This window comes from Poromitra crassiceps (genome assembly GCF_964638095.1).
Source record: "Poromitra crassiceps genome assembly, chromosome: 2".
NCBI lineage: Eukaryota > Metazoa > Chordata > Actinopteri > Beryciformes > Melamphaidae > Poromitra > Poromitra crassiceps.
Window position 1 is genome coordinate 122752161 of NC_139624.1, and position 14604 is coordinate 122766764.

General features: G+C 48.7%; 1 protein-coding gene across 1 annotated transcript; it reads right to left on the reverse strand.

Annotated features, from left to right (window-relative positions):
* Positions 1-2894: 2894 nt before the first annotated feature.
* LOC310771705 (G2/mitotic-specific cyclin-B2-like) lies at positions 2895-6133 on the reverse strand (the record flags this gene model as incomplete). The annotated part of the gene is made up of 6 exons (XM_083631931.1): positions 2895-3549; positions 4808-4972; positions 5361-5484; positions 5571-5681; positions 5786-5926; positions 6044-6133. 6 exons carry the CDS (start codon positions 6131-6133, stop codon positions 3464-3466), a joined length of 717 nt encoding a protein of 238 aa, XP_083488057.1. The 3' UTR covers positions 2895-3463.
* Positions 6134-14604: the final 8471 nt, after the last annotated feature.

Below are 14604 nucleotides of genomic sequence, written 5' to 3' on the forward strand. Positions count from 1 at the left end.
GGAGGTCATTGATGTGTGACATGATTTTGGTGAAGCTACACTGTACAACAGTGAATTTATTGAATATTTTTGTAATCTGTGTTGCACTTTGTGGACGGTCCCTAAGCACTCGCCTCACCGCCCGCAGCACATAGAGACCAATGTTATTTATCCAGCTCGGAGGATCGCTCATTTAGGTGAAAATGAGGTTGTAGCTCGTTGTCTACCTTACTAAGATGGGAAAGAGGCCTTGTGTGTGCAGTACAAATGCTTCGTTTATGAGCTATTGATCCGGGAAGTGCGAATCTGTCAATATTTTTCCAACTTTACCGAACTACCCTGCTAGCACATTATTATGACCAAGTAGCTAGCGTTAGTAAACAAACGTCATATCTCATATCTCACTGTCGTTTACCTTTTTCAGCTATGTCGACGACTCGCGTTATTTCTTCCACGCGGAGGAAAACATGAAACAATAACGTTATGCCAACGTGGACTTTAAAATAGAACCACTTATGGGTGAGGGTTCAAAACAAACTTCTTCTTCTTCTTCTTCTTCTTCTTCTTCTTCTTCTTCTTCTTCTTCTTCTTCTTCTTCTTCTTCTTCTTCTTCTTCTTCTTCTTCTTCTTCTTCTTCTTCTTCTTCTTCTTCTTCTTCTTCTTCTTCTTCTTCTTCTTCTTCTTCTTCTTCTTCTTCTTCTTCTTCTACTATTGTTTTATGGCGGTTGGCAAACAGCTTATTGTGCATTACCGCCACCTACTGGCACTGGTTTCAAAACAAACAAGGAGCAGCCAAGAGGACTTCCGCTGGGGAGTTTTAATACAGCGCCTGGTTGAAATAAAGAAGGGGTACTGGAGTAAATAACTAGCCTGACTCCGCCAGATGGGGGCGGCATTGTTCCACAAATTCACCTCCAAGCAGCCTATATTCAACATGGTCTGTAACTGTAAACACACCATCTACCTGAGTGAGCTACAATCAGACACAATTCAGACACAAATGGTTTCCAAGATAGTGTTTTTTTATTCATGGTTGAAAAAGACCATGAGAGAAAAAGAGGTGGTTGTATTAAGTCCATAGATGGTACAGTATAATGACACATTTAAATGGGAAGAAAGAAATAATCAGACTCAAATGAAAACCATGACTATATACAATACACAATATATACAATATACAATATAGCAAAATCGAAAGAGTCGACGGAAGTTAAGTCGACGGAACAAGCTCTATGCATTTTAACACCATGCAGTCCTTCACCTATTGTAAAATAAGCCACTTGTTGTGGCGTTAACAGAGGCCGGGGGTTTGTCAGGCATCTCACATTAGGTGAAACGTGTCATTCTCTGTCTCAGGCAGTGGCGCCCGTTCAGGTCACTGTGTGAACTGTTGCTATATTTGCAAGCACATCATTGATCACACATCAATGCCATTCAAAACAGAATTGCGTCCCCAATGTCCACAGTGTCTCGACCGCAAACCGGAAAGCAACAGATACTCATTGAGAAGTGGATTTGTTTTGAAGTGGAGTTTTACACAGGAGAGTCCAGGCTAAGGGGCTCTGACATGCAGCATCATAGTAGTGATCATATCATTCACATGTTTTGTAACAACTGTATCTACTCAATATGATGCAAAATGATACGCCATGACATCTAGATGCAGTTCCCATGTGGTTTTTTAAAAGGCGGTGGTTCACAGTGCTCTCTCACAGACAGTAACAATGGCTCCATCGACACCGCGAGAAAAAGCTGAATAAAACTATATTTCATTATCCGCAAACAAAGCCAATTATCGAAGATAAGACATTTGTCACGGCTTTCTGCCTTTCACTGAGATGGAGAGAAACTAGGGAGCAAACGCCAAAGAAAATTTAAATGGAGAATCTTTTCTTTTATACATTCCTTCACTGAGCAAGATATCAGAGGCTACCAACTGTCCTCAACACCTGAATCCACTAGCCGACTATACATAGAGTATCACTTGTGGAAGTACCAACACGCACCTAGTGATGTTGAAGCACCAGTCAGAGTGCTACTTGTTATGATTCCACTGTGTGAAAGGTTCAAATAATCTCATAAAGCTCAAAGCACTAAAACAGCGTAACTACAGTATCCAGTGTTATTTCCTTAATTTGTGGGTGGAGGATTGTGAGTTCCAATTATAATAATAATTGCAACAAAGAATGGATTTTGGACACATGAATATGGACTTAAACAGTATTTTCCATCCACTGAAGATCGCCCTACTGTGGTTCTACTCATCTGTGCTAATGCGTACTTACACTGCATAACTATGCAAGTTGTATCTTTCACTGTCAGAATTGACCACCGGTTAAATGAGAGGATACAAGCTTCTGTTTTTGCATTCCTTGTTTTTAAAAGACACTTCGACATGTTTTCGATACAATCCCAATACATTCTAGTGGTGACATCAGTTTGAGTAATATTCTTAAAAATAAAATAAAAATAAACGAGAGCAATAAAAGCCCAAAGCTCACATCAGGTGTGTGAGTGAACCTTAAGTAGTAGACATGCGTAGAAGAAAGCCACTCCGATGGACCGGAGGAGACAGAATGCATCACTCGCTCACAACTAAAAGCAACAATTCATTAAAAACCTTCAAGCAGTTGAGCCTTTTTAAACTATATACAAAATTGGCACACGCTAACAAAGAGAACCAGGTTAATTAATGAGCAGAGACGAATGATATCAAAACAAGGAAAAGCAGAAATGTGTGTAAGAAGTGTGGCTTTCCTCAAACGGTGCAATGGTTGCAGACAAACAGCAAAGTGAAAAGAGGCAGAAGCCAGCCGTGAGGACCCATCCGTTATTGGCCCGATCTAGTCTGTCTTTTCCTTGTTCTTCTTTAGGAAGGAAGGAGTGCGAAACTTCTCTTTCTTTTTGGAGGGCAACTTGGCTCCTCCCCCTCGGCTGCGTCTGAGGCAACAACAGGGGCGGGCTCGGGGGCGGAGGAGGAGTCTTCGGCAGGAAGTGCGGGGGCGTCGGGCGCGAGCTCGGGAAGGGTCTGTCTCAGCGCCCGGAGCTGAGTTTGGGGCGACTTGGCTGCCATTCTGGGTCGGGTGCTGCTCCGTCAGGTCCAGTTTCTCTGTCACAACAGCTCCATTAGGCCCGCCTCGCAGGCCCGGTACTCGGGGCCGAACGGGGTTCTTCTTGTGAGTGCCCAGGAGAGCGGCCCGCAGCCGCAGGCAGGGTGCCGGGAGGTACTGCATGTAGCAGGTGTAGGCCAGCATGGCCAGGAAGAGGAGGAAGAACAGGAGGAAGAGGAAGAGCAGGGCCGTGCTGTTGTTGTGCTGCAGATCTTCGGCTGCCGGGTCCTGGCTCTCCGGGGAGCTTGGGGGAAGGTGCTGCTTGGGCTGGACTCTGACAGTGCTGCTGGGGGGCGGGGTTAGTGATGAGTCAGTTTGGGGTGGGGAAGTGACGAGGACTGTGGCTGTGGAGCTGGGGGGGGCAGGGACCGAAGTTAGTGGAGGTCGGCCCGTCTTACCATTCCCCTGAGAGGCCTGGCACTGGTTAAACCTCGTCTCCGGGGGTCGCGGGGTAGTGATCCTGGACAAAGAGAAAACAGACATTATTTGCATGTAGAGGTTCATACAGTAATGGCAGATGCTGTATCACTTCCCCTTTAAAGCAATATTCTACTTAGTTTTAACATGGGGGTTATTTAAGCAATATAGCATGAGAGCCAGTGTGTTATGGCAAATATATATGCCACAACACACGCTGCTCGAGTGCTATATTGCTTTTATAAAACGGTTTCCAAGTATGATAATATAATAATAATAATAATACTATAAGTCCGACTGGCATGTCATTCTGATAGAGTCAGTTGAAACGCGGGACCGCAAGAACGTGCGGGTGATTTGATTGGATCGTTCTGGAGACTGAAGTTGACATTGGCCAATCCTGGCGCTTGCTGAGAAGCTGAGAGCTTTCTGGAAAGCCCGACACGCAGCTCGAGCGCAGCGTTGCATTCTCAGCGCTTGTTGAGAAGCTGAGTGCTTTCTGCAAAGCCCGACACCAACTAACGTTACGGGGTTAAATGCGGGGTTAACAGCCTTTTTTTTGCAAAGAAGACATTAGCCCGCGTCTATTCTTGTACAAAACATAATTTTCTGCGAAGTATTAGTAAAGTTATAAGCGAAGATCGATTCACAAGGATCTGACAGCTGTCTCCGCCATTTGTTTTTTCTACATTGTCATTTGAGGTAACCAAAGCCTTTTAGTAAGAGAGTTGCCATGGCAACTCAATAACCCATGGCCATGGGTTATTGGAGTGGGTTACTGGATTTATACAATGGCTGTGAACCAATCAGATTGCTTGATTTGAGAGAGCCGTTTTATAATATATTTTATTACATGGCTTTGTTGAATACTCCTTTCTGATTGGTCAATCACAGCATTCTACGGTCTACCGCTGCTAGGTATAACAGACCGTTGCTATGCACGCCGTTCTGAAAGACTGGAGGACCAAGTCCAGTCATATCAATCTGCAGAAAGAAGTCTGGTAAATTTAGCTCATTCGCGACACCCGGTGGCAAAAAGTGTTATCGTAGCTTTCTTTAGTACGTAGCCGTGTAATAAGCGGTAGAATGTACAGGGAGCCGGTCATTATCATGAAATAAACCCCATAGGGTGATCAGGACCCTTAAATATTATGTTCATGGCTGTCAAGTGCAAACAAGCCCCATGTTAAAATGAAATTAGTTTGTTATTCAAGTTAGTTTGAACATTGGGGTTGTTGTTAAAGCATTAATATTATTATACTTTAAGCTTGAGGATGACACAGATTCCGCCCCTCTCTCACCTGGATTGTATTCGTGACACCTTTGGTGAGAACGGCCATCTTGCACGCCACAGTCTTCAGCCCTTGATTGAACAACGGCCATCTTGCCCACCATGGTCTTCACCCCTTGTTTGAACTGTGCGATGTCCGGGCGGGTGGGGCGTACGCTGTGTAAACCTGACACTCCTGGAGAGGAGAGGAGGAGAGGAGAGGGGAGGGGAAGGGTGGGGAGGAGAGAGGAGAGGAGAGGAGAGGGGAAGAGCAGAGGAGAGGAGAGGAGAGGAGAGGAGAGGAGAGGAGAGGAGAGGAGAGGAGAGGAGAGGAGAAGAGCAGAGGAGAGGAGAGGAGAGGAGGGTAGAGGAGAGGAGAGGAGAGGAGAGGAGAGGAGAGGAGAGGAGAGGAGAGGAGAGGAGAGGGGAGAGTCAGCACGAGCCAAAACATTAACAGCATCTGCTTTCTCACAGGAGTTTGAATTGCTAACAAACGAGCAAATTTCACAATCCACTGTGTGCACTGTGCGCTCGCTCACTCACTCACTCACTCGCTCACTCAGCTGTGTCAACTGCTCTCTTACCTGTGCGGTCACTGCCGTCCCCAAACAGTTTTTGAGTAGCAGCCATGTTCTTGAGTGCTTCGGACCGGAGTTCAGGACGGACGCTGACGGACAGCTTTGTGCAGCTGTATTTGATCCTGACAGTCTGGAGGGAAACACAAGGTGTTAGTAGGTCCTGCTCAAAACAACATTTCATCTTATTCACACTTCACTGTAGGCAAACCAACTCACCGGGTACTTGGTGGTGCCTTCGTTCAGCATCATCACATGTTTTGCAATGAGCTGCATGATGGGCCTGAGGTGTGCCTCGCTGTACCTGGAGTGGCGCTGTTGGAGAGAAGACTGCACACACAAGAGAGAGAGAGATCAGAGTACTGTCATTTGCCTGATGAACTCATGTTAACCTTTGAATCCATCTGTAGGCCTATAGACTTCAGTCAACTCACCCAGGACAGTCCATCCAGCAGGAGCTGGGCAAGACAGAGGGCAGCAGCACCAACCTCTGAGGGACGGTACTGCACCATGTCGTAGTTGCTCAGTGTCACCTCCATGAAGTACTGGGCCAGCTGCTCGGTCTCTAAATAGGACTAGACAGACAGACAGAAGACAGTCACTTTCATAGCCTTGATGACATCAACTGCATGAAGACAGTAGACAAAATATAGATTTATGGCAGTTGGCATATACTGTATATATATACTCACACTTGCAACTTTTACGGCCCTCCCGAGGAAGTCCATTGGTGTGGGGCGTCCCAGCTCAAAATTGAGCCTCCTCAGGATCAGCTGCTCCATGCTCAGCATATCTGCCTTGAGGAAGGTCTGCCCTGTGGTCTTGGCGTCGGCGAATTCTGTGCAGCCTGCAGTCCAATTCTCCTCGTACTTTGACGCCAGCCACAAGGCAGTGACCCCGACAAGGTCCAGCTGGTGACGAGGCACCTCCTGGACCTGCGGCACATATAAGAAGAAGAGTGTTAGCTAGCTGCTATATAAGAAGAAGAGTGTTAGCTAGCTGCTAGTTCACAGAAGATGAACGAGAAAACTATTAGTTTTTCTTATTGAAAGACTGTGTGTATTTTTGTCATACCTGACAGTTTCGACTGCTGCTTCCTGCAGTCTTCCTCAGAGACGTCACGTGATGTTGTTGTGACGTGCTGTATGGCTGGTTTATGAAGGGTTGGCCATCCCACCTGGATAGGTAGGATGACCATGCCCCCTGCTGGCCGGTAGTTTATGGAGGAGGACTGTTCATGGTCATCCTACCTATCCAGGTGGGATGGCCAACCCTTCATAAACCAGCCATACAGCACGTCACAACAACATCACGTGACGTCTCTGAGGAAGACTGCAGGAAGCAGCAGTCGAAACTGTCAGGTATGACAAAAATACACACAGTCTTTCAATAAGAAAAACTAACAGTTAATAATAGATAGACGAAATGAACTTGTTTGGATTATGAACGAGAAAACATTTAAAACAAGTTTGTACCTGGAGAAAACGGTCCACGATGGCGACGGAGAGGTAGAGCGTCTCTTGAGTCAGTGCGAATGGTGTCAGTGTGAACCGGGAGTGAATCCTCACCATCCAGTCCACGAGACCATCACGCATGTCTCCCGTGATCTGTTTTCCCTGCAGGTAGTCGCGTCGCACTGGCTGCTGTGCCTGTGGATTATTATATTATTATATATATATTATATATATATTATATATTATATTATATCATTTTAATTATTATTATATTAATGAATCAATCAAAAGCATAGTAAGCGCAAATAAAGAGCATGTATTACCTCAAGGGGGTACAGATACGCATATATATCCTTCACATACTCCGAGCAGAGCTCTGGAAAGTCGGCGTCAAACTCGTCGACATCCATCATCTCCAGCGTCTCAGAGAATGCCTGGCAGATGTCCTCCTCCACCTCCATCATGGAGACATCAGAGGTCTCCTGTCCTCCAGGCTGCTGAAGGAACACAGTTCAAGTGATTGTCACTCAGTCAGGCTGTTTATAAAGACTGTGAGGATGTGGCAGCTGTTCTCTACACATACCATATTACAGTATATGAGACACACACATGAGACACACACACACACACACACACACACACACACACACACACACATACACACACACCCACACACACACACACACACACACACACACACACACACACACACCCACTAGTGTGACTGAATGATTGTATGGATTGATGCTAAATTAACTCTCATATGTTAGATAACAATTCAGTGAGATTTCACATTACTTTTGCAACTTGTAGCCTACTGGCAGTCAATACAGAGCAAAATATCCTGAAACTCATCACACATGAACACAACTCATCTGTTTTATAGAGGAACTGGCTCACACAACAGCTTTTATCCATGTTCAATTCAAGGAAAATGACGCTGGTGTACGGAGAGCTTTCCCCAGCGATGGGCGTGGCCTATTTCCTGCAGTGTCTCTGTGTGTGTTCTCTACCTGGCTTCTGCGAGATTTCTTCTCCACAGCTTCAGGTTGGTCAGCTGACTCATCCCCCTGTCTCTTCATGGCCTGTCGGGGCCCAGAGGAGCTGATGGAGCCGGAGAGGACCGCAGACACAGCCTGTCTCTGATGAGGAAAAACAGCAGGATAGACAATGACAAACAACTCCACTCCATTTCTACTTTTTACATGTCAGCTACCATCCTCACAATAAACCCTTTCCACTGACATCCATAGTAGCCTATATGTAACCCGTGCGTTACGACTGCGTTGTGTTCTGGGTTGTGTGTGTGGTGACACTCAGGAGGCAAGAGGCAGTACTGGGTCTCAAGTTGTTGTTTACTGTGTGACACAGAGCAGAGCCAATGCACAGCATTAGGGTTTGTGTACATATGCGCGGTCTCACTCCCCTCGCTGACATTCTAGGAGACTGTGTTATTTCTAAAATACACAATAATTATAGACTATTTCCTAATTACTAAATCTAATAAAATACAATTCCATTGCATATAAAATTACTAAACAAAATTACTAAATGACCCATGTTTCAATTATTTAACAACTATAAAAATAAAACACATTATAACCACAACATTATTAACATTCAACAAATTTAGATTCACAAATTATATCACCAGGCAACTCTGTTGTGTTACTCTAGCAGCCACACCAGCTAGGCTCAACTTATATAGCTAACTGGTGTGGAGTAGCTACAAGGCTATCAGGCCTACAGCCTTTCATTGCACAGCAAATGATACAAAAACGTTTCCAAAGAAATAAACTCAAAACATCTCCATACCTGTGTGACACAGAGCAGAGCCAATGCACAGCATTAGGGTTTGTGTACATATGCGCGGTCTCACTCCCCTGATAAGAAGAACAGAAGTAGTCAGACGTGAAACACGGAAGTTTATGCTAGTAAATTGGCGGTCTTAGCTCTCTACATTAGCCTGCTAATTCTCCCAGACAACCACATAAAAACGTGGGTTAGCGATCTCAGATCCGCACAGAATTTACACAGGATGAGTGGAATATTTTACAGAACAAGTAGCAACCAGTGGATCACGTTCAGAACACGAATTACGACTTTTAAAAGCATTTATCCGGCGGAGATTTACACAGCACAACTCACCTCGCTGACATTCTAGGAGACTGTGATGGGAGCTGCGCGCATGCGCACGTAATGACGTGCTGCGATGGGTGCGTTTGGAACCACTACACTCTAGAGCACACAAGTAGGAGATTTACAAAGGAAATGGGGTGTTTTGGTGAAATTCATAAGCGGGACCATATTAACCTGTTACATTCACCCTCCCTGAATTTCCCCAAAATCACCCACCACAAAGCTTCTTCACTTCAACATCACGGACGTGCGGAAGACACCACCCAATTCTGCCCTTCTGGACCAGTTAACACAAAGATCAAATCCTTGAGTTCAGTTGAAAAACTATCCGTAAAACGGATTAAAAGGTATTAAAGGTTGATCATGCCCTCAACCCTTCAAGAACACAGGGGTGCAGCCTACACCCCATTACACCTGGCCCCTCGGTACTCGTATGCGACACCGTGTCTTACCCCAACATACATCCAAAGCATCCTATGAAGTGACTTTAAAGCTTCACGCTACGCCACGCCCTGCGCGGCGACAACAGACCCCATGTAAAGGGTTTCTGTACCATATTCTCTATAAGCCTGGTGGCTGGCTTGATCACCCTCCCCGCCCTCGTGACCACCCCATCCAGAACTGGGACTCGGACAGCGTCACGTCTGGGCAAGTCTGACTGTGGCCTGTCATGTCGGTGACCAGAGGCTTGAGGTAGGTCGGTCTGTGGACTGTCATGTCGGTGACCAGAGGCTTGAGGTAGGTCGGTCTGTGGACTGTCATGTCGGTGACCAGAGGCTTGTGGTAGGTCAGTCTGTGGATTGTCATGTCGGTGACCAGAGGCTTGAGGTAGGTCGGTCTGTGGACTGTCATGTCGGTGACCAGAGGCTTGAGGTAGGTCGGTCTGTGGACTGTCATGTCGGTGACCAGAGGCTTGAGGTAGGTCAGTCTGTGGACTGTCATGTCGGTGACCAGAGGCTTGAGGTAGGTCAGTCTGTGGACTGTCATGTCGGTGACCAGAGGCTTGTGGTAGATCAGGGTCGATGACAGGAGCAGTCTGTGTCTCTTCAGAGTCAACCGGACAACTGGTTGGAGTGGAGGCCGTGTTCGTCTGTGAGTCATTGACGTCATCAGAGAGCTGCGAGACATGCTCCCCTGCCACAGTCTCTCCGTCATCATCACGGCCTGAGTCAGACAAGACCCACATGGACGTGCGCTCCTGAGAGGACTCTTCGCCCAAGCCACTGAGATCACCAGCATCAGATGAAACGTCCAAAGACTGACTCTCCAGCAGATCCCGAACAGGGAGGAAACTGACATCCAACAGTAGGTTCCTGTGCACGACCTTATGTCGGCCTGAGACGTCACTGATCTTGTAGATATGAGTCTTTGGGTTTCTCTCGACAACGGTATACACCACCGGCTCCCACTTGTCAGCAAGTTTCTTCTTGCCCCGTTCCCCCTTGTTGGCTAGCAGCACACGATCCCCAACATGTAGAGAGACGCCCTTGACCTTCTTATTGTACTGACGGGCCTGGTGTGCTTGCTCTTTGGCGGTGTGCTGTTGAGCGATTCGGGCAGCCTCAGACAGGTAAGTCTGGAGGGTCTTTGAGTAACTGCTGAAATCTGCCACCACGGGATCATGCAGGGCAGACTTGAACACAACGTCCACCGGAAGCCTCGGGACACGGCCAAACATCAGGTGGAACGGCGCATAGCCAGTGGTCTCATGGATAATTGCGTTGTAGGCAAAGGTCAGCGTCTGGATCTGCTGCGGCCATTCTTGCTTGGCTCTAAGAGGGAGTGCTCGCAACATATTGCCAAGGGTCCGGTTGAACCGCTCCGTGCCACCGTTGCCCATGGGGTGATATGCGGTGGTATGAGACTTGGCCACCCCAGACAGCAGCAGCAACTCGGACACCAGTTCACTCTCAAAGTTGGCACCCTGGTCTGAGTGAATGCGCTCAGGGAAACCGTACACACAGAAGACACAGTCCCACAGCTTCCTGGCTATCTGTTTGGCTGTCTGGTTCCTGCACGGGAAGGCATGTGCCATCTTCGTGAAGTGGTCGGTTGCCACAAGCACATCAACAGAGCTCTTGTTCTTGTCTTCTGCCGACCAGAAGTCGATGCAAACGAGCTCCATGGGAGCTGAGGTCTTTATGCTCTCCAATGGGGCTCGTGCAGCAGGCTCCGGAGTCTTGGCAAGCACACATCTCTCACAGCACCGGACGTACTCCTTCACATCCCTCTCCATGTTAGGCCAGAAAAACCGCTGCCTTGCTAGGTGGAGGGTTCTGACCTGGCCTTGGTGCCCCGCCAAATCATGGACTCCCTCCAACGCCTTGTCCAGCAGACTCGATGGCAGCGCCAACTGAAGCCTCTTTATCTTGCTCACAGGGTCTCTTGTCTCCCTGTACAAGACACCGTCTCGGACCTTGAGCTTTTCCCAGTGCTTCAGCACAGCCAGCGATCCAGCTCCCAGACCCCCTCTCTCCCGTCTGGAGGGACGTCTCCTGCGCACAACGAACGGCAGGACACAGGCGATGGCGGGATCTTGAAGTTGGTGGTCCTCCAGCTCACGCAAGGTGAGTGAAGGCAGAGTATCTTGACCAGCAGGTTGCAGTTGCTGAACATGGTGGACTAGGCAAGTAGCCCTATTCTCCGCAGCAGTCGCCCAGTCACTGTGATGCAGCAAGGCAGCCTTGACTTCAGATGAGCTGCAGGAACCAGTCGTGTCTGGAGCAGGCTCTGACATCTGGACCACTTGAAGATGCTGGATGCCAAGCCTGAAAGTATCTTGCACTCTGTCAGCTTCTGCACCCTCTGCTTCATGCACCAAGGTACTGTAGGGCTCCTGAATGAGACGTTTGCTGATGGAAGAGGTGAAGGGGTCACGGCTGAGTGCATCTGCCACAATGTTTCTTGGACCTGGGATGTACTTCAAGTCGAAGTTGTAGGCCGACAACTTGTCCACCCATCTTTGTTCATAAGCGTCGAGCTTGGGCTTGGTCAGTATGTGGGTGAGTGGATTGTTGTCAGTCCACACCGTGAAGTCATGCCCTTTCAGCCAGTGACTGAACTTCTCCGAGACACTCCACTTCAATGCCATGAATTCAAGACGATAGGCGGGGTATCTCTGCTGTGACTTGCTGAGGGCCTTACTGGCAAAGGCGATGGGGCGTGCCTTATCCTCCCCAGCAGGCAGTTGCGACAACACTGCCCCTACTCCGTCCAGAGATGCATCCACAGACAAGATGAAGGGCCTTGAAAAATCCGGATGAGCCAGCACAGCACAGTTGAGAAGCTCCCTCTTGAGCCTATGAAAGGCTTCCTCACACGCGGGGCTCCAATCCACAGCAGTCAACTTCCTGAACATGCCAGCACTCCTTCCACCCCGTCCCTTCCTCTTCTGGCCCGCTGTCAGAGCGAACAGGGGCTTGGCAATGGCCGAGCATCCAGGGATGAAGCTCTGATAGAAAAACACCATGCCCAAGAAGGACTTGATCCTCTTGACAGAGGGGGTGGAACCATCCTCTTCCATCAGGGCTTCTCTCGGCATGTTAGAAATCACATCCACCTTGCCCGGATCCACAGCAACACCACTCTGGTCGATCACATGACCAAGGAACTTGACTGATTTCCGCAGGAGATGACATTTCTTTGGGCTCAACTTGAGATTACTGCCCCTGAGCTTCTGGAAGACTACCCGTAGCCTGCTAAGGGCTTCCTCTTCAGTGGGAGCGAAGACGAGAAGGTCGTCCAGGTAGCAGAGCAGACTGGTGAAGTTGAGGTTGCCGAAGATGTTCAACATCATCCGCATGAAGGAAGCTGGACTGTTGCAGAGCCCTTGAGGCATTCTGTTGTACTCGTACAGGCCAACAGGTGTCGTGAAGGCAGTGTACTTTTTGTCCTCCTCGCACATGGGGATGTTGTAAAACCCTGAGGTTAGGTCCATCGTGCTGAAGAAGGCATTGCCTCCGAGAGCTGCAAGGCAGTCCGCTTGGTGAGGGAGCGGATGGGCATCCTTAAGAGTCCGAGCATTCAGCCATCTGAAATCTGTACAAATCCTCATCCCGCCATCCTTCTTCCATACCATGACGAGAGGAGATGCATACTCGCTGATGGATTTGCGGATGATCCCCACCTCCTCCATCTCTGTCAGCACTTTTCGGAGACGTTCGTAGTGGGCAGGGGGGACTCTCCTGTACGGCATGCGGAACGGGCGGTCATCTGTCAGGCGGATGCGGTGCATAAATTCCTCAGCCTTGCCACAGTCAAGTGAGTGCCTGGAGAAAATGTCTTGGTACTCTTCGACGAGTTCAACAAGTTCTTTCTTAGAACAGAAGCTGGCATGGCATGAGTCAATGTCGAGGGCACTCAAACCCAGTGTGGAGAGCCTGTCTCTGAGGCCAGCATCCGTGGCATCCAGCCCGATCTCCTGCTCCGGCTTCCTCGACTCTCTCGCACAGGAGCCCTGCTGGATGTCTAGGTCTTCCACTGCAAGGCAAGGTGACACATCAGCGACCTTGGAGTTGCGCTTCAGTGTGATTGGCTTGGATGAGAGGTTAGTCATCTTCACAGGCACCCACCGATCCCCCCACATAGGCGTGATGACCCTCCCAACGAGTATCTCTCTTGGCCTGGCCCTCGAGGTGCAAGGCTCCACGATGACTGTGCTGCCTGGAGACACTGGTACACCGCTGGGCAGCCTGCCCCACACCAGGTATTCACGTTGAGGGAGCAATGTAACAGCACGGGGCAATTTCACGGTGCCGATTCCATTGGGAACCTCGTCTCCCCTCCATCTGGTGGTGCATGACATCATATCCAAGAAATGCTCGCGATCAAGAGGTGTGTGCTTGCACGCCGCCGATATGAGTTTCCAGTAGGAGTCACTGCCTTTCATGACATGCATCAGGTGTTTAAGGACGTTCGAGCCAATGATGAGGTCATCGCGCTGACCTGGTACCACTAGAACAGGGACAATGCATCTCACTCCGTAGATGGTCAGTGTCAAGTCATATATGCATTTGGGGTGGGTCTGTTTCCCTCCACAGCCAACCAGCACAATTCGCTCTGATGACTGAGGTTCCCCCACTAGAGCTCCTGCTTCTCGGAGCACACATTCTGCCTCCTCATTCAGCGTGCAAGCCATGGACCCTGAATCCATCATGCCCTTCAGCTCAACCTTGTCATTCACCACAATCTGAGTGTAGAACAATTCACTGAAAGCTGGCACCTCTGCTGATCCCTGTACCACTACTTGGCATTCTGGCATCGCTGAACAGGTGTTGACGTAGAGAAGCTCAAGATTTGACTCATCTTCACTGAGGGTTTTCTGTCCACCTCCCACACTGCCCCTCTCCGAGTGTGGGTGTTCTAGTTTTCCGCAGGTTGATCGTGACTGGCGTCAGCCTGACCTGTCTGTCTCTGGCCACGCCTGTTGCAGTCTCTTTTCCAATGACCAGGGCTGAAGCATGAAAGGCACAGATTATCTCTCCTGCAGTGCATGAGTGTGGAATGGTTGGTACCACCGCAGACCTGGCAGTTCCTCGCTTGAAAAGGCCCCGGAGTAAACGGTCTTGGTGGGGCTGGTGCATGTGCTGCCACCTGCACATTCTGCTGTGCCATCATGCGATCCAAGAGACTGAGCAGAGTACGCATGCCATCCACTTCAA